General features: G+C 40.1%; 1 protein-coding gene across 13 annotated transcripts in view; it reads left to right on the top strand.

Moving 5' to 3' along the window:
* The window catches only part of SYNE2 (spectrin repeat containing nuclear envelope protein 2), a 440,757-nt gene that overhangs the window by 225,066 nt on the left and 195,046 nt on the right, over positions 1 to 20,645 (top strand). For all 13 annotated transcript variants that reach the window (XR_014820403.1, XR_014820402.1, XR_014820405.1 and 10 more), the window contains 10 exons: positions 277 to 435; positions 2,651 to 2,862; positions 3,026 to 3,116; positions 3,934 to 4,052; positions 4,282 to 4,408; positions 6,188 to 6,345; positions 7,416 to 7,563; positions 8,204 to 8,814; positions 15,058 to 15,237; positions 17,121 to 17,271. Coding sequence is in view for 9 of the 13 variants with exons in the window: in XM_021074116.2 (XP_020929775.2) it covers positions 277 to 435; positions 2,651 to 2,862; positions 3,026 to 3,116; positions 3,934 to 4,052; positions 4,282 to 4,408; positions 6,188 to 6,345; positions 7,416 to 7,563; positions 8,204 to 8,814; positions 15,058 to 15,237; positions 17,121 to 17,271 (1,956 nt within the window). In the remaining 4 variants the exon portion in view is untranslated. The remainder of the gene's footprint in view (positions 1 to 276; positions 436 to 2,650; positions 2,863 to 3,025; positions 3,117 to 3,933; positions 4,053 to 4,281; positions 4,409 to 6,187; positions 6,346 to 7,415; positions 7,564 to 8,203; positions 8,815 to 15,057; positions 15,238 to 17,120; positions 17,272 to 20,645) is intronic.

Below are 20,645 nucleotides of genomic sequence, written 5' to 3'. Positions count from 1 at the left end.
AAGCTGGATCCTTAGTCTACTGAGCAAGGCCAGGGGTCAAACCTGTGTCCTCTTGGATGCCAGTCAGATTCGTTTCCACTGAGCCACAACAGGAACTTCAATATGTTAATGTGTCTGGTGTATTTTAAAACATCCTCCCCAAAGATACAGGGATGAATCAGAATTTCACATATTTTCCATTTCTATCCTTTGTTACCACAGACATTTTTGCATTTCTAATGGAAATCTTCTCAATATATCCTGTTCCCATGGTTGATATATTGATTTTTTTTATAGTCTCTTCATCATGAAATGTCTTTGTATATTCAACAACTCAAAATAGACATTGAAAAAGGAAAACTTAGTGACAATATTGCAAAACTTGAAAAACAAATAAATAAAGAAAAGAAACTAATTCGCAGAGGAAGGACCAAGGGTCTCATCAAGGAGCATGAGGTAAACAACCTGTTTCCATTCAAATTTTGTCATCATTTTGGGGTTTATCCGAAATGGTTTAGTGTGTCCTTGGCTAGGATTAAATCTGCTCTGAAAATTACATCAGCCCCGGGGATTATCCCTTATGCAGTTCAAGGTCCCCCCGGAACCTGTGCTTCTCACTTTCTGAAGTGAGAAAAATTCCGCATTGAGTTAATATTTCATGACTTCCCTTCCTGTATCTCAGTGGCTCTGTCCTCGAGACTCTGGCTGCAAATGTGTCACCCGCTGCTCAGGTTCCCATCGTTGCTTCTGCGAAAACACAGTGTCCTCAGAAGCACAGCTTTTGTGGAAGATAGCAAATCAGGATATAAACCAGCTGGGGCAGGTCTAATGGTCTCTTTTTTGTTCTCATCCTGTTTGATGGCTTCTAGTATTTGATGGTACTGATCTGTCTTTTCATTTCTTTTAAAATTTCTACTGCTGTGGCTCTCTCAATATCACTCTCTTTTGCTTTATTTTATTTTATTTTTTTTGGGGGGGTGCACTTTCTTTTTAGTGTCCTTCACAAGTTTTTGTGTGTGTTATACTAATGTTTTAATTTTGGGGAGGGTCTCTGTTTTTGGGCTAATTTCATGCTTGCTCCAGGCGATTTTATGTACTTTGGGGTTTTTAACTGCCCTCCCTACAATGATAGCACCGAATTCTTTTTCTCCAGTTGGGTCCTTTCCTCTGAGTCCCAAGTTCTTTTTCTACCCAAGTAGTAGAAATCACCCATGTTCTTCAGAGATGTCAAATTCATCATGTCCAAGATATCTCCTCTTGAACGCTTCTTCCTCTTAATGTATCCTGGTCGTCAAAGGCAGTGCTGTCTCAGAGCTGCCCCCTTCCCCATCCCTCCTCACAGCCTTAGTTGAGTCACTTTTGCTGGGTCCCAACTGTCTCTCTTCAGAAGAGCTGTTTCTTTTCCTTCCCTTAGCCCCGGGGGTGATTTTCTGAGTGTGGTGTCAGTTGTAACACCTTCCAGCCCTGTCACCAGAGTGATCCCTTTGAATCACTGTCACTCCCAGAACATCTCCAAACTCCTCGGAAGGCCATGGAGACCCCTGCCAGTGGGAGACCCCCTCCTACTGAGACTCTTCCCAGTGTGGCCCCAGAATGTGCCTTTGGTGCCTTTTCTGGGCTGTGCCCTGCAGCCACACTGGTACCAGTGTCCTTTCTGCCTCTGGCTCAGATGGTCCCCTCATGTGAAGGAGGCTTTGCTTGATGCCTTGAGGCACGTTGTGGCCCTGTGGTAGCACTTGTCACACTGTATGCTCATTATTTATGTGGCTATTGTGGGAGAGGAAAAATTTTTCTTCGATCCTTTAAGATCCCTAGCTGGGTCTGAAAATTGAACCGACTGATTAATGAACAGGAGAAAAGCATACAGATTTTATTGAATTTTTATATGCCCATGAGAGCCTTCACAAGAGCATTAAGACCCAAAGAAGTGGCCAGAACAGGAATCTTTTATACCTTTTAGACAAAGAAACAATGCATTTGAGAAGAATTGATGAGACAGAGGAGTTTGGGCTCAGACTAGTAAATGGTGAAGAGGTAACTAGGAAGAGAGGGTTAGTGTAGCAGGGTTTGTTTGCAGATCCTTTGGTCTTATCTTTGGGCTGATAAGAGTCTGTCTTCAGGAGTTCCCGTTGTGGCTCAGGGGGTTAAGAATCTGACTAGTATCCATGAAAATGTAGATCTGATCCCTGGCCCCACTCAGTGGGTTAAGGATCTGTCATTGCTGTGGCTGTGGTTTAAGTCGAAGGTGTGGCTCCAATACAACCCCTAGCCTGGTAACTTCATATGCCACAGTTGTGGCCCTAAAAAAAAAAGATTCTGTCTCTAGTAAAAGGAGCTTTATTTCCTGCCCTTAGGCAGAAAATGGGGAGTCTTTTCTGCATTCACTGCTTCTTAATTGCCTTCAGCTCAAAATAATTTTCATGTCAAAGAGGCACCTTTTGGCGTGAGTATTGCGGTTTCCTTCCCTCCGTCACTGGGCTGAGAGGAATCCCTGTAGGGCCAGCTGCCTCGTCTTTGTTTCCCAGGCCCACTCCAACACCAGGCCCACAGTGGCCGGGCTTGTAAAAGAAACGTGTTGCTAAAGGCACACACATCTGTTAGTTTCTAATCCTTGTGGACTAATCATGTAAACTCCTTTGAAACTCATTTCCTGCGTGATTTCCCCCATCAGGCCTGCTTTTCTGAGGAAGGCAGCCTGTACCAGCTTGATCGCCACATGGAGGTCCTGCGGGAGCTGTGTGAGGAGCTGACTTCACAGAAGAGTCAACAGGAAGTGAGGAGAGCACTCAGAGATTACGAACAAAAGATAGAAAGGCTGCGGAGATGCGCTTCGGAGATCCAGACGACACTGCAGCCTGCGGCGGGTGGCACAGTGAGAAACAAGTTAGTGCCTCATGAGAAGGGCCACACACGCATCAGGGAGAAAAGAGAGAGAAAGCCTCTTGCAAAATCAGATGTCACTGATTATTCACTGAGGATTATTCCTTTTCTTTCAGGCTTCATTTTTCTCCCTGTGTTTTAACATGCAATTGTGATTCCTTCTTAGGGGGACCCCGGACACATCTGAGAATGGAGGGAGGCAGGCCCTCAGTGAGGTGCCGTCCGCCAAATCAGACAATCAGCCATCGACCAAAAAGGTGCTAAATGTGAATAATGTTATTTTGGAAGTAAACCAAATGAAAAAAAGCCAAGTGTGCAATAATCCACTTCTCACCAAGCGTTGGTTTTAATTATCTGATTGTTTCTATCAGCTGAGAATTCCCACTTAAATAATGAAAGGAAGACTGCTTTTCATAGAATACAACAAATCAAAGCTCTGGCAAGCCTAACTTAATCTTCCCCTGAGGATACAAACGGTTCTTTCCAAGAGAGATAGTTTTGAACCATTATGAATACACACTTTCTGTGCTCGTTACTATTGAGGGCACCACAGAGGCTGAGTGTAGTTTGCACAGGTGCTTCAGCTTAACTGAGATGAACTGGTTCCCTTGTCATTTGTCTTTTCCTCATTATAATGTCTTTAACTTTCCTTGGGAGTTGGATTTTCTAAATTCTTGAATTCCAGGTAAGTGCGGATTTGCTGGATATTACAGCCCAGACTGCCAGCCAGAAGGAGTAGGGGAAGGAATGAGGTGTACTTGTTTTCAGAGGTGGGTTTCTGCCCGCCAGGCTTCTGTCTGCCTTTGACCATGGCAGTGTGGTCACAGGCAGGAACAGCACTTGGGGGCTGTGGGAACTCCTTCACCAATTAGAAGGTGAGACTCATCTAGTAAATCTTCTCTGTCCTGTGGGAAGAGCTGAGATACCTTGAATAAATTGTATTATCTCCTGGTTTGGGGAATAAAGATTTAATGATACCCCTTTAAATTGTATTATCTCCTGGTTTGGGGAATAAAGATTTTTTCCAAACAATTAAGTGTATTAAACATATTTTTATTTTGCATATTTGCTTAGGCAATGGAATCGATTAAGAATTTTAGCCTGGAATCCAGCTTAAAGCCTCAACAGGAGGAAAGCGTTATGGGGACGTATGAAAAAGATCACAGTGCATCTATAAATAGTTTACTAGAGAGGTAAACTCTTTTAAATAACTAGAAAAATCCAGCAAAAATCTTTCATCAGTGCAAACATGTTATGCTTTAATAAGTTTTTATTTTCCTTTAATCGTAATTTTCGCATGTGATTCTGTTACTTAAACAGAAATTCTCTGGGGTTTCCTCACAGACAATTAACTGTAATATGAAAGAATTTTTTTGGTCTTATTTTTAAAATCACGGAACACTGCATTTAATTTTTTTCCAGGTATGATGCACAGAGAGAAACTCTTGAACTACACCTGCAAAACAACATTGTCAGGATTACTTCTGATTTCTCCAGTGACGAGGAAAGGAGTAGTGTTTGTCTACAGGATAAACTGACAGATCTACAGGTAAATACTGAAAGTATTACTAGAGGAGTTTTATCTTTTATTAGAAAATAATGCCCCCGTAAATATAGACTTTACCTTTTATTTTTATTTATTTATTTATTTTTCGTGTGTGTCTTTTTGCCTTTTCTAGGGCCGCTTCCTGCGGCATATGGAGGTTCCCAGGCTAGGAGTCTAGTTGGAGCTGTTGCTGTTGGCCTACGCCAGAGCCACAGCAACGTGGGATCCGAGCTGCATCTTCGACCTACGCCACAGCTCATGGCAATGCCGGATCCTTGACCCACTGAGCAAGGGCAGAGATTGAACCCTCAACCTCATGGTTCCTAGTGGGATTCGTTAACCACTGAGTCACGACGGGAACTCCTAGACTTTACCTTTTGGGTTGAGGTCTCATATGCTACATGTTTTTGTAGAACTCTCCTTGTTGGGTTGCATTTCTAACATCACCCAATCCCAGAAGGAAGGAGTTTGGTTTGGGGCCTCACTTTATTGCTCATGCTCTACTTTGATATTCTACATATTGTGGCTTGCAGAATTTTGGATTGTGTTTGGGGTAGGGATGAAGTCTTTGAATGAATTCGTTGAAACAATGTGTTTGAAGGTGGTTTCAACGAACACCACTTCTGATTTGCTCCAAAATTAACAATATGTGAAAAATCAGCGACTCTGAATATTTGATTCAGTCATCTATCATCTTGACCAAATTGTCACCTTGTGTCTCTGATGTTGGGCCGTAAGAAGGGGGCAGGTAGTGGAAGGAGTTTTCACTGTAAGTGATGGATGATCTTGTGGAGGGCCATCAGAGGAAGTACTGCATTTGATTCAGGAGCTGTAGAAAAACCACGTAGTGGTGGGTACACCAATTGTAAGTTCTACAAATGAGTATCTTCCTTATTTTGAAGATAATCTGTCCATTGCTATGCAACACTCTTGTATGCTTCGAAGTGCATTGGAATGAACCCTCACTGAAAGCCCATCCAGTGGAGAAAAGGACGTGGGTGGTTCAGCGTCCTCTCTAATTTTCCAGTTATCTGTCTTTTATGATGCCATTTCCTGCATCACACTCTACCAAATGGCTCCCCTCTATTTTCCATCTGAATAAGCAAAATTCATTGGTTAAAGGCTCTGTTGTTCAAGAGATGGGTTTAACACACTGCTGTCACAATTGAGAATCTGTCTTGAAACCTTATTCCTATGACCGAATAATGAGCTGGTTAGAAAAACTATACTAATCCTTAGGGAAAGTGAAGGACAGATTATTCTGATGAGCACTCAGATTCTGTACCAGTGCCTTTTGTAAAATAAAAAAACCAAGATAAGGAGTTGGAATAGTATAGAATTTTGGATGTTTAATTATAAATCAGAAATTAACTTTATCCACTTCTCATTTGCTAGAAGTGATTTTGGCTTGCTGCAATTTTCTTTTAGTTTAGGTAGAAATAAAGATTTATTATCCAGAGGAAATAGCATGTCTAATGGGGGATGTGTCCTTACATCTGTATATGTCTTTCTGAATTGTCTTCTGTGTACATAACTTCAGGGAAGGGAGTTTGGATTCCTTTGAAAGCCATATTGATTCCTTGACTTCACCGAATGGATCCTAAGTTCATATCATTGTTCTCTGAAGGATAGTTTACTTGTAATTAGTTGCAAAGTGTCTTTTCAAATGTATTTTCATGTGAAACTTTGTGCCCGCAATTGTGAACATCTCGTTTTGTAGGAATAGAATAGTTATGTTTATTAACCCATTTATTGATAAATTAATTTATGTGTTTCACCCAGGTCTTAAAGAATGAAACTGATGCCTGCTGGGAAGAATTTGAAATGACTTCATTGAAATTAGAGGAGCTTGAGAGTGACATGAAGAAGCCTTTTATAGTTAAGGCAAGAGATGAGTTAAAGGAAAAAGAAAGAGAGCTCCAAATGACTCTTAATATGAGGTATAATTCTGGGGTCTATGCATCATGAGTTTACTAAATTTACCAACTTTTTTTTTCTTTTCTTTTTAGGGCCATACCTTTGGCATATGGAAGTTCCCAGGCTAGGGGTTGAATTGGAGCCACATCTATAACCTATGCTGTAGCTACAGCAACCCCAGATCCTTAACCCCCTGGGTGAGGCCAGGGATCAAACCCACATCCTCATGGATACTAGTTAGGTTCTTAACCCACTGAGTGACAATGGGAACTCTGAAAAGTACCAACTTTTAAATGCTATTTTAAGAGAGGCTAGTGTCATAGCAAGTGTGTTATTTTATTTAGATGTTGCAACAACCGTAAAAGAAGCTACATTGTGATTACCATTTTGATAATGAGGAAACTGCCACTGATGGAGGTTAAATCACACAACCAAGCCACATCACTGGCCAGAGACCTAAGTGGAACTTAAAGTCTGTTGAGTTCCAAAGCCTGTGCTCTTCCCACTGTCTCCCCTTCAGCCCCAGTCTGGCCACATCGCTTACCTCCTCTGGACCTTAATCTTCTCACTTCTAAAATGAGAGGTGTTGTGTTATTCTTTTACCTAGGGTGTGCATCCCCAGCACATATCCCCATTACATAGGAGCAAACTGAAGCTCAGTGTCTATATGGTATTTATCCAAGATCATGCATTTCAGCTTATTATTGGCCTGCTCTTGAACCCTATTATATTTCCACTAATAAAATAATTAGTATTCTTAATGAGCTTTCTTTGTCATCAAGGCAAGGTTCAATTACATTCAGTACTCTGTATTTCTAAAGAGAGGGGAAAAGGCTTAGTATGTGTTACAGCAGTTTGTCCTTCAGTACAGTGTGAATTCAACTGTCAAGAGTACTTGGATGGAGCAAGCCTTCCTTCTTTGCCCTTGTGGATCGTTGGGTTTGGGGTTTCGTGTGATGATCTGTACATATCATTGTATGTATTTTTAGTGTGTAATTATTTTCTGTTCTGGATTAAATGAAGGTATTACTCTGTTTTATATGATATCTTTCTGCTATGTTTTCCCTTAATATCTGATTTGTTTCTCATCCAGAATGGAGTCTTTGGAGGCTGCACTGAAGGTTGTGTCCCCTTTGGAGAGGGAATCGGTCCTTCTCTGTGGCTCAGACCTGCTCCTCTGTGAAGTGACCCTTCAGGACTTTCACCTTAGTGATGCTGATGACACTTATCAGAACCTGAGGGTAAATATAATATCTCAGTGTGTTTGTGGACAAATCAGTTCTTCAGACTTTTATACATGTTTATGGAGTTTTAATTATATATCAGTAGTATTTATTTAGAATATGAGCCATAGCAGGAAAATCTTCTCAACTCTTTAGTTCCTTGTCAGTTGGGAAGTAGGTACCATGGAGTAAATCATGGGCTATTTTCTTTGAATTCAAAAGGAAGGCTTGCTTATGGATGCCTTCCTTCTCCAGTGACTGAAATCCTTAATATCCCTACTAGACTCATATGCTTACATTGTTCTATTCTTCAGTGGACTTATTCCAAATCCCATCTGAAAGAAAAAATACGTAAGTTTTATTTTTCAAATTATAAACAGATGTCTCCTCAGTTCAATCTATAATTATTTTCATTGAAGCAATAGATTTATATACCTCTCTTCTTTTGAGGATTGAAATATCAGGACAGGTATTAGATGATGAAACAGCTGGGCCATCTAATCATGTGTAATTAAAATGTTCCTTCTGTCAAAACTGTTGGCCTTGGTTAAACTGAGAAGCAGTTTTCCAGATGAAATCTAGTGACATAATTTGAGGTTAGTTTCTGCTGTGTGGTCTTCTGCCTCAGTCTTTTCAGTTTTTCATAACTTTATTTTAGAATATCCAAGATTCCATAGCAGAACAGATTGAAATATGTAATACTTTGGAACAGCCGGGTAACTTTGCATTAAAGGAATTAGACCCACTTGACCTGCGTGCAGCACAGAATATTATCCTGAAACACAGAATGCAACTTGAAGAAATGGGCCACAGAGTCCAAAGGAGTAAAGATGCCCTCAAAGCTCTGGAAGATTTTTTGGCTTCTCTGAGAGCAGCTGAACTCTCTGGTGAGCCTTTTACAGACCTTTCAGCTCCAGATTCACAGGTGGTACCAGAAAATACTTCAACAGTGGAAAGAAAAGAGGGAGAAATTCATTGGATGAAAGACAAGGCCAGACATTTGGATATAAGTTTGAAGATGCTTGGTATAAGCATTAGAGATACTGAAAGGGGTGAAAATACCTCCTGTGAAAAACTTCTGGATACTTTGTCCAAAAACTCATCTGAGACACGAGGCTCTGGTGGACAGAAGGAACTCACTGAAGAGGAAAAATTGCTAGAGACCTGTATTTTCAAAAATAATGAACTCCTGAAAAATATACAAGATGTACACAGTCAAATCAGTAAAATTGGACTGAAGGATCCAACTGTCCCAGCTGTAAAACAGCGGTGGGTATCATTTTTGTTCATTTCCATGCAAGATGACATTTTTCTGTTTTTTTTTAACCCCCAAGGGTGTATTAGGGAAAACAAATGTTTCCTATATCTTTCTACTTCTGTTCCATCCCACTTTATCCAGGGCTCAGCATTCTTTTTTGTAAACTTTTCAAACAAGCTTCCTTTTTTGTTGATATTGTGCCTTTACAAAGTGTTATATAATTTTTTCTTTAAAGTTTTTATTCTTGTGACAGAGAAAGAGTGAAATAAGATATGTATAAAGTCCAGGAGTTCCTTCAATGTCCCTTTACATGCTGTGTGCATATTTATTTATTTATTTAAATTTTTTTATGGCCATACCCACAGTATATGGAAGTTCCCAGTCTGGGGTCCAATTAGAGCTGCAGCGTACGGCCTATACCACAGCCGCAGCAATGCCAAATCTGAGCTGTGTCTGTGACCTACGCCACAGCTCACAGCAATGCCAGTTCTTTTAACCCACTGAAGGAGGCCAGGGACTGAATCCGCATCTTCATGGACACTAGTTGGGTTTGTTACTGCTAAGCCACCACAGGAATTCCTGCTGTGTATTTATTATGGAGTTCTACTGATGGAGGAAGACCTGGAAAACCCCACCCACTTGATAATAAACTAGTGGTGGGAGATGCACATGCCATACCTTGTCCCTACTTTTCCTTACTTATTTGGTCCCCTCCCCTGCTCCCAGCAGGATTAGGGTGGAGACTGAGTGGGAAGGCAGGGGTTTAAGAGGTAAACTAAGGTTAGTGTTGATTCTGGAGACTTAGTAGAATTTCAGAAAACTGAAGTTGGCAGCCATCTATATGAGTGTTAATATTTTATTTTGTATTTAAGTATAGTTGGTGTACAATGTTGGGTTAGTTTCAGGTATACAGCACAGTAATTCAGTTATGTATACATTGTTCTAGTCTTCAGTGGATTTATTCCAAATCCCATCTGAAAGAAAAAACATGTGTTTTATTTTTCAAATTATAAACAGATGTCTCCACAGTTCAATCTATAATTATTTTCACTGAAGTGATAGATTTATATACCTCTCTTCTTTTGAGGATTGAAATATCAGGACAGGTATTAGATGATGAAACAGCTGGGCCATCTAATCATGTGTATATTCTTGCCTCCTTTGTCATATATTAATTGGCCATAAGTGGGTGGGTTTATTTCTAGGCTTTCTATCTCATTCCATTGATCTATATGTCTGTTTTTGTGCTGGTACCATACTGTTTTCATAACTGTATCTTTGTAGTATAGTCTGAAGTCAGGGAGTCTGATTCTTTCAGCTGCATTTTTCTTTCTCAGGATTGCTCTGGCTATAAGGGGTCTTTTATGTTTCCCTACCAATTAAAAAAAAATTCTTAGGAGTTCCCATCGTGGCTCAGTGGTTAACGAATCCAACTAGGAACCATGAGGTTGCAGGTTCGATCCCTGGACTCACTCAGTGGGTTAAGGATCTGGCGTTGCCTTGAGCTGTGGTGTAGGTCGCAGACATGGCTTGGATCCTGTGTTGCTGTGGCTCTGGCATAGGCCAATGGCTATAGTTCTGATTATACCCCTAGCCTGGGAATCTCCATATGCTGCAGGTGCAGCCTAGAAAAGGCAAAAAGACCCCCCCCCCCAAAAATAATAATAATAATAAAAAAAATAAAAAATTAAAAAATAATTGTTTTAGTTCTGTGAAAAATGCCATTGATAATTTGATAGGAATTGCATTGAATCTGTAGATCAACTTTGGTAGTATAGTCATTTTAACAATATTGATTCTTCCAATCCAAGAACATGGTATATCTTGCCATCTGTTTCTGTCATCTTCAGTTTCTTTTATCAGCATCTTATAGTTTTAAGTGTACAAGTCTTTTTCTTCCTTAGGTAAGTTTATTCCTAGGTATTTTATTCTTTTCAAGCAATGTTAAATGGGATTGTTTCCTTAATTTCTCTTTTTGATCTTTTGTTGTTATTGTATAGAAATGCAGCAGATTTCTGTGTATTAATTTTGTATCCCGAAACTTTACCAAATTCATTGATGAGTTCACGTGGTTTTCTGGTAGCATCTTTTGGATTTTCTGTGTATAGCATAACATCATCTGCAAACAGTGACAGTTTTACTTCTGCTTTTCCAATTTTTTTTTTGTTTCTTCTTTTTTCTTTTATTTGACCTATGTTGAATAAAAGTGGCAAAAGTGGGCATACTTGTCCTATTCTTGATCCTAGTAGGAATTCTTTCAGCTTTTCACCATTGAGAATGATGTTAGCTGTGTGTTTGTCATCTATGGCCCTTATTATGTTGAGGCAGTTTCTCTCTATGCCCACTTTCTGGAGAGTTTTTATCATTAAAGGATGTTGAATTTTATCAAAAGCTTTTTTCTCCATCTATTGAGATGATCATATGGTTTTTATTCCTCAGTGTGTTAATGTGCTATATCAAACTGATTGATTTGCAAATATCAAAAAATCTTGTATCCTGGATAAATCTTATATCACTTGATCACAGTGTATGATCCTTTTAATGTACTGTTGGATTGGGTGTACTAGTTTTTTGTTGAGGGTTTTTGTGTCTATGTTCATCAGTGATATTGTCCTGTAGTTTTCTTTTGCTGTGGTGTTTTTTTCTTATTTTGTTATCAAGGTGATGGTGGCCTCAAAGATTGAGTTTGAGAGTGTTCCTTCCTCTGCAGTTTTTGGAATAAGTTCAGAAAGATAGGTGTTAACTCTTTTCTAAGTGTTTGGTAGAATTTTCCTGTGAAACCGTCTTGTCCTGGACCTCTGTTTATTGGCAATTTTTAATCACAGATTCAATTTCAGTTCTTTTAATTTGTCTGTTCATATTTTCTATTTCTTCCTGGTTCAATCTTGGGAGATTGTACTTTGTCCATTCAAAATTTGTCCATTTCTTCTAGGTTGTCCATTTTATTGGCATATAGTTGCTTATAGTAGTCTCTTATGATCCTTTGTATTTTTGTGGTGTTGGTTGTAACTTTTCCTTTTTCATTTCTAATTTTCTTGGTTTGAACCCTTTTGCTTTTTTTCTTGATGAGTCTGGCTAAAGGTTCATCAATTTTATTTACCTTTTCAAAGAACCAGCTTTTAGTTTCGTTGGTCTTTTTTATTGTTTTCTTTATCTCTGTTTCATTTATTTCTGCTCCAAACTTTATGATTTCTTTCTTCTACTGACTTTAGGTTTTGGTTGTTCCTTTTTCTCTATTTGCTTTGAGTGCTACTCTTTGAATTCTGGCATTCAGAGTCAGCCTCCAGTTCCTGAATGTGAAAATGCTAGCAAGAGTTACTTTTGTGGTACTCCTGCCCCCTTCTTAATCTCTCCCACTCTCTGTCTCTTCTGCCCTCCTCTAATCCCTTAGGCTCAGTGCTCTTTAGCAGATTAAGTCTTCCCTCTGAAATTTTCCCTGAGCCCTCAGTCTCAGTGAGATTTCCATTTCTACAGCACCCCAGTTCCTAATGAGGTGAGGAACTAATTTAATTAATTTCATGATTAATTTCATTGTTAATACATTTACGGTAGTTTTATAAATAATTAGTAATAAATATTAATTTATAAATGAAAACTGTACATTTATAGATAGTAAATTGCTTTAATTTTAATTGAGTTATTAATAGAACAAGCAAGGCACTGTTTTAGGTACTGGAAATTTAGTAGTTAACAAAATAGACCAAAGTTCTTGCCCTGGAGTTCCCATTGTGGCACAGAAGAAATGTATCTGACTAGTAACCATGAGTTAGTGGGTTTGATCCCTGGCCTTGCTTAATGGGTTAAAGATCCATTGTTGCCATGAGCTGTGGTGTAGGTTGCAGAAAAGGCTGGGCTCCTGCATGGCTGTGGGTAGGCCAGCAGCTGTAGCTCCAATTTGACCCCTAGACTGGGAACGTCCATATGCCGTGGGTGCGGCCCTAAAAAGCAAAAAAAAGAAAAAAAAGTTTGTGCCCCTCACAGAGCTTATTAACTACTGGGGGGAGAAAGATATTTAGTGTGTTCGATGCTGATAAAGGTTATGGAGAACTCTTAAGCAAGGAAGGGGAAGGACATTTCAATTCATATAGGGTCATCAGGCACAGTTTTATGGAGATGATGGTGATGTATGAGTAAGACGGGATGAGAGACCAGCCAGGTGACATCTGGAGAATGAGCCTTCCAGGTTGAGAGAGCAGCAGGTATACGGGTAGGTATGGCACTGAGCTGGCACATTTGAGGAGAGGCGAGGAGGTGAGTGTTCAGCAGTGAAGGGAAGAGTTGTGATGGGGGTCAGAGAAATAATGAGTGAGATGGATCTTAGCTCTTACAGGGACTTGTGGACAATGTGTTGACTCTGGGCTTTTGTTAAGCGACATGGGAGTCGCTGGAGGGTTCTGAGCAGAGGGAAATGATTTTGTTTTCATTGCAACAGGCTAACATGTTGAGAATAGTCTGTAGGAGTGAAGGGAAGACATGGGATGTCTGGTTTGATCTGCAGCAGTAATCCAGGTGAGAAATGGCAGTGGCATGGAGTAGTGGTGAGGTGGCAAAAAGTATTAAGATTCTGTATATATTTTGAAAGAGTTCACAAGGTTGGTTGACACATTGGACATGGGTGAAAAGGCTGATTGGAGTTACCATTAACCAGGATGACAAAGACTGAAGTTTATCAGCATTGAATGAAAGATCAGGAGTGTTTGGTTTTAGCAATGATAGGTGCAAAATATTTACTGGACATTCAAGTAGTGCTATCAGTCAGCCTTAAAAGTAGGTGGCATCAAGAGTCAGGAGAGAGGTCTGGGCGAGGTGTTGGTTTGAGAGTCATCAGCAGTTTAGAATGCTGTTTAAAGCCAAGAGGTGGATAAGATTGCCAGGGGAGGGATTTAGATAGACAAGGGAAGAGATGCATGCTGGGTACTCCCGGGCATTCTATCTTAGGAGGTCAGGGCAATGTCAGGGAGGCAGCCAAGATGCTGAGAAGAAGTGGTCAGGGTGGTACTAAAGGGGGAAATCAGAGTCCTGGGGCCCACTGAGAAGGCCTTTCAACTAGAGGAAGTGATAGCCATGGCACATGACTGAAGGACAACAGAGATTGAGATGGGAAGATGGATTAGCCGTGGAGTTGACTGGAGACCATGTTGGGCATCCTGGAGGAGTGGTAGGGAGTGAGAGCCTTATGGGAATGGGATTCGAGAGAAAATTGGAAGGCAAGAAGTAGAGTGATAGGCAAGGCAATTGGAAGGCAAGAAGTATGTGATAAATGCAATTTAGATCTCAGCCAATGGAGTTAACCCCACCAGGATTAATGTCCAGGTTCAAATCCTTAGTTCAAGGGACTCTTCTTTGATATGAGAGAGGCTTTTGTACACAGAGTAGAAAGGCAAGATTTCCTTGCATGTCTTTCTTTTTGGCCCCTCCGCCCTTCCTGAAGAGCTTGCAGCATTCTTCCTTCAGCTCTTTCTTCTCTCCGTGTCATGTTCTCTTCCTTACTCATACACACACATAGTCTTTCTCTCTGTTCTCTCACATGCAAATACAAATGTGTTCTTCATGGAGAAATGTTACCACCTGTGGTTTTGTGTGTGTGTTTTATTTAAAACACCAACTAGTAGTGGATGCAATCCCTGGTTCAGGAACTTCCACATGCCAAAGGCATGGCGAAAAAACAGAAAAAAGAAAAAGAAGCCAGTTTGGCCTAAGCCATTTGGAGTTCCCTGGTGACTCAGTGGGTTAAAGGTTCGACATTGTCACTGCTATGGCATGGATTTGTATGCCACAGATGCAGTCAATAAATAAATAAGTATACAAATAAAATAAAAAATTTAAAATTCCAGAGATGCAGAGCCTCTTGAACTCTGTAATAAGAATGTGTGATTTGGGAAGTTTCCCTTGTGGCTCAGCAGTTAACAAATCTGACTAGCATCCATGAGGACACAGGTTCCATCCCTGGCCTTGCTCAGTGGATTAAGGATCTGGCATTGCCGCGAGCTGTGGTGTAGGTTGCAGGTGCAGCTCCGATTCTGTGTTGCTGTGGCTGCTTTGTAGTCCAGCAGCTACAGCTCTGATTTAACCCCTGGCCTGGGAATCTCCATATGTCATGAGTATGGCTCTAAAAAGCAAAAAAAAAAAAGTGTGATTTTTGGTATAAACTTCATGACCAATGAGGGTTAGTATGCTCCCCCAGATTCCCCAGATTTGTGTCAAATCCAGTTGGCTAATAGTTGGCAATCAAACTTTTCTCTTTCGTGATCAAGGAAAAAATCATTAATCAGACTGGATACGGAGCTAGATGGATATGAAGAAGAGAAAAAACACTTGCAAGAAATGGTTAATTCTCTTCCACCATTTGAGGATGGCAGAGAGAAAGCTCTGAGTCAACAGTGCCAAGACACAGCTTTCTTGTGGGAGAATACAAAATCTTCAGTCACTGAATGGTAAGGAAGAAAGGTCCTCCCAAATCTGACAAGTTGTCTGTGGTCTCATTAACTTTTTGAATTTGTGCGTTGAAAATAAATTTCCCTGGACCTGAAGGAGGGGCCAGCTTGAGCGTTTCCTCCTGGAGTCAGGCCAATGTCTGGGGCAAGGCCTGGAATCCTGGATGATGGACAAGTGAATATAAGAGGTTATCTAAGAGGATGACAAATACACAGTGTATTTACAATTATTATCTCCCCATCTATTTAGTTTTCTGTTGCTTCTGTAATCAGTTACCACGAATGCAGTAGCTTAAACATCAGCACAAATTTATCCCATGGTCTAGAGGTTGGAAATGCTGAAATAAACCTTCTTCCAGTTCCAGGAGAGAATCCATTTCCTTGCCTTTTCTGTCTTCTAGAAGGAGGTCACCTACTGCAGACCTTGGCTTGTGCCCTCTTCTTCCATCTTTAAGCCCACCTGTGTAGTATCTTCAAAGCTCAGTCTCTCTCTCTCTCTCTCTCTAACCTCTGCTTCTGTTATCACATCTCCTCTGACTCACTCTCCTACCTCCCTCCTACAAGGGCCCGTGTGATTCTATTGTGCCCATTCAGATAATGCAGAGGAATGGCCCTTATAACTTAATCACATCTGGAAAGTCCCTTCTGTTATGTAATTAATACACTCACAGGATCCAGGGATTAGGACATGGACATCTTTGGAAGTTGGGGATGTTGTTCTGCCACACACTGCTCTGCTTGAATGGCAGATGTGGCCAGTCGGTTACTGCCGTCTTTCCTGAAGAGCCTGGACAAGGCTCAAAAGTTTTCTTAACTGTGTGGCAGCCATTACCTATCAGTCCTGGTTGGTGATTCTTCCAGTGTCCATTCGTACCTTCTCCCTTTACCATCCACCTGGGGTGGGAGTGGCACAGAGGACTGACCCCTGCAGACCCTAGCACTCGAGCCAAAGGTTCCAGCTGGGTTAGGAAGTGGGAAGTAGTAGGATGAGATGAGGGATTGAGAAGAGAGAGAAGTCAGGGTGTTATGTTCTTTCCTTTTCAGCAAGTGGTTCTGGCAGGTCCTGTTGGCACCCTCTTTGGCTCAGGAACGTTCCTTCTTTCCCCTTGAGGCCAGGTGGTGCACCTGTGGTTGGAAGTGTTGCTCCTGGGTGGGCTCAGGGTCTGTGCTCCCTGGTGGTTTCCCTTAACTTTGCTGACTATCTGTGGTTCTTTCACCACGGAAGTCCATCTGAGCATACCTCCTGCTTCCTAGTGGAACCTGTGTGTACAGTAGTCCAGATGAAGCCTGTTTATTTGACCTAGTCTCTCTTTCCATTTTACAGAGGAAAGAAATGAGGTCCAGGGAGCCTAAAGTAACTTATCTCAAGTCACATGACTAATTCATGCCCAGCCATAACTAGAAACCAGGGGTCCTAACTGCCCTATTATCTGTGCTACTTTCCTTTTTTAAAAAGGGCTAAATCTAGAGAGAGTTGAAATAGACATAATTGAATCATATTGAATTAATGTTGAAAAGTGTCTAAGAATAAAGCTTAAAGAAGCTCTGTTTTCCATGTCTTTCAGTTAGTGATGAAAGTGAGGCACTGATTCCTAAGGTTATTCATCCTTTGTTTCTTTCTAGAGCTTACATCTGGTATCTTTTTAATATTGCCCTGGTAAAAATAGTCATCCAGTGATTATTTATACCATCCATTTAGCAGATAAATATATATGCCATTATTCTCAGGTTAAATTGGCAAAACAGTATTATCAACCATGACAAAAGGAAAAATCCTTCTGTAACTCACTAGTCATTTTTGTAGGATATTTAACAAAGAGAAAGAATGGTTTAGTCATTTTCAGACATTTAGCTGTTCTACTTTTTTTTTTTTTTCTCTGTAGCCTTGACCAATGTGAAAGAGTTTTGGAGCTCTTAAAACAATATCAGAATTTAAAAAGTGTCTTGACAACTTTGATTCAAAAAGAGGAGACTGTCATCTCCCTCCAGGCTTCCTACATGGGAAAGGAGAACCTAAAGAAAAGGATAGTGGAGGTGAGTCCAAATTCCATCAGTGGCCTTGCTGGCGAGCCCAACATAGAGAGGATGTTATAAATGGAGTCATTTTTGAAACTTGGTTCGGCAGAAGTTACTGTTGACGCTGTTTTACTAGATATCTAAGAACTGGTTGAATTTATCACTGAGGCTTGATAAAAACAAAACAAAACAAAACAAAAAAACAGTCCCCACGTTGATGCTGGGTTGCTTGAAAGCTCAGATGACAGTGAGCATCTTCGGGTTTTGGAAGTGTTGGTGCAGTTCCATTGAAATCTGGGGTCATTCCTGCTCCTCCCTCTGTAAGGATGGAATGGTCTCTGCTCTGACGTTCCACCCGAAAAGAACCCAGAGACTTTGCTGCAGGCTCGAGAGGAAGAAGGTCCTAGGAAAATCCCCTCTTTGTTGGTGGATAAAGGAAAAAGTATGTTTTTATTCATTCATTCATAGTCTCGCCGGTCACTTCATAACCTAAGAAGAATAACACTTTTGGACACTAGATGTCATTATTTTCTATGATTTTACTTGGTCATCAACCTGAGTGGCAGAAGAAGGGGTTAGAAAAGAATATGTGATGCTAAGTGACTATACACCAGAAGGTTGCTTTTCCTCTAGGTTTTATGAGTGCTCTGAGCTAAAATGCTGTCAAAATATCAGAGGCATGTATGAGATATCCATTTAATATACTTAGATGTTAGGAAGAAATTTTATTGAAGTTACCAATTGCGAGAGCAACATCAGTGAAACATATACAGTCCTACCTTGTTTTATTGTGCTTTGCTTTCTTGTGTTTTTTACAAACTGAAGGTTTGTGGTAACCCTTTTTTGAGCAAGTCTGTTGGTACCATTTTTCCAGTAGCATTTTCTCACTTCATATCTTTATGTCACAGATGGGAACTCCTCTTTTTTTATTTCAGATGCTATTCAAGATGTCCATTTAAATCTAATCAAAGCCTTTTTTTTTTTTATAACAATTTTTTTTTTTTTTGTCTTTTTGCTACTTATTGGGCTGCTCCCGCAGCATATGGAGGTTCCCAGGCTAGGGGTCGAATCGGAGCTGTAGCTGCCGGCTTATGCCAGAGCCACAGCAATGCTGGATCCAAGCCGCGTCTGCAACCTACACCACAGCTCATGGCAACACTGGATCGTTAATCCATTGAGCAAGGGCAGGGACTGAACCCGCAACCTCATGGTTCCTAGTCAGATTCGTTAACCACTGTGCCACGACGGGAACTCCACTTTTTTTTTTAAGAATAGTTAATTTACCGTGTAGCGCTAATTTCTCCTATACAGCATAGTGGCCCAGTCATGTGTGTGTGTGTGTGTGTGTTTGTGTGTGTGTGTGTGTGTGTGTGTGTGTACGTATATATTCTTTTTCTCATATTATCTTCCATCATGTTCTATCCCAGGAGATTGAATATAGTTTACTGTGTTGTGCAGCAGGACCTCATTGCCTATGCATTCCAAATGTAATAGTTCACATCTACCAACAAAAATATTTTAGAAATTAATAAAATAACTGTAATTACATTTAAACAATGTATAAATGTCCAGGCTTTTCTTGTGTTGAGAATCTTGTATCTAATATGGTATCACTGTTTATTTCTGTACTGTCTTCAGAAATAATACATTTCTCTTGTATGTATTGTCATGATGCTTTGCACCAGTGGCTGAAATCTGATACCACTGAGAACTTTTGTCCTTCAAAACCATAGAAACCTGGATGTTTATCTAGGATATGGTGCCAAATGTCCACTCTCTTTAATGAAAGGCAGAGTGCAAAAGTAAGCCTAGGAGGCTAGAATGTCAGGGGACTATTAAAGTTTGGGAAATGTCAGAGGGGATCTGATTTCCTTTATTTTACCCCTTTTATTCATTTTAAAACAAAACCTGCAGTTCCTGTCAATGTTAAAATATCCTTTCCTGCTCTTTCTTTTCTCTTCACCCAGTGGTAGCATGTGTCAATATAGGAACAAATTCTTTGAATGTAGTGCAAATTAGGATACATATGTGCGTATGTTTGCATGTGTGTGTGTGTGTTTAATTAAATTAAGTAAGCATTTATTACACCCAACACAAAGAGTCCTGAACTAGGAGAAAAAAACACCTGAGTCTGCATCTCAGCTCTGCCCGTGTATCAGTCAGCTTCCAGTTAAGAGACAGAAAGCACTCCAGTTATTTTTTTTTACTTTTAAAACACTGAAGTAATTTTAATTTTTAAATTAAACTTCTAATTTTGAAATAATTATAGGTTCATATGCAATGGTAAGACATAATACAGAGAGATCCTGTTTACCCTTTATTGTTTTCCCAAAGGTAAAATGTCATAAAACTGTAGTGCCATATTACAGTCAGATTGCTGACAGTCACATAATCAAGAGAAAGAACATTTCCACCACCACAGGACCCCTTTGCTAGCATTTTATAGACCTACCACTTCCTTCCTGTTACCACCTGCTCACAACCACTAAGATGGTCTCCATTTCTATAATTTTGTCATTTCAGAAATCTTATATGAATGAAATCATACAGTGTGTAACCTTTGGGATGGGCTGTTTTCAGTCAGTGTGATTCTCCGGAGATTCATTCAGGTTTTTGTGTGCATCTCTAGTTTGTTCCTTTTTCTTGCTGCATAGGGTTCCACAGTATATGGATGTACCACTGTTTAATTGTCACCGCCAAATATCTGAGTTGTTTCTAGTTTTCGGCTATTAGGAATAAAGTTGCTATAAACATTTGTATAGGTGTGTGTGTGTGTGTGTGTGTGTGTGTGTGTGTGTATCGGTTTTTATTTCTCAGGGAAAAATAAATGTCCCGGAGTACAGTTGCTGGGTTGTATGTTGATTCTACATTTTATTTTTAAAGAAATGGCTAAACTGTTTTCTGGAGTGGCTATTCCCTTTTACATTCCCACCAGCAATGTATGAGTGATCCAGTTTCTGCTCATCTTTGCCAGCAATAGCTATTATCTCTACCTTTTATTTCAGTCACTCTGATAGGTATGTCATGGAATCACTTTGTGATTTTAATTGGCACTTTCCTAACTGCTAATAGTATTGATTGTTATTTCTTGTGCTTATTTGCCATCTGTATTTCATCTTTGGTGAAATATCCCATCTCTTTTGCCCATTTTCTAAATAGATTATTTTTTTCACCGTAGAGAATTCTCTGTGTATTCTGCACACTGGTTATTTGTCAGATATGTGGTTTGCACATATTTTCTACCAAACTCTACCTTGTCTTTTCATTTCCTTAAGAAAAAGGGTCTTTTGTAGATCACAAGTTTTAGATTTTGATAAAGTCCAGTTTATCAATTTTATCTTTCATGAATTGTGCCCTTGGTGTCAAAGGTCTAAGAACTCTTTGCCTAGCAC

Source organism: Sus scrofa, chromosome 1 (genome assembly GCF_054392235.1).
Source record: "Sus scrofa isolate SSC_HxYL_T2T_F1_AM1 chromosome 1, Sscrofa_HxYL_maternal_Yorkshire_Landrace_v2.0, whole genome shotgun sequence".
Lineage (NCBI taxonomy): Eukaryota > Metazoa > Chordata > Mammalia > Artiodactyla > Suidae > Sus > Sus scrofa.
The sequence above is the reverse complement of the archived record's forward strand: the minus strand, read 5'-3'. Positions and strand labels throughout refer to the sequence as shown.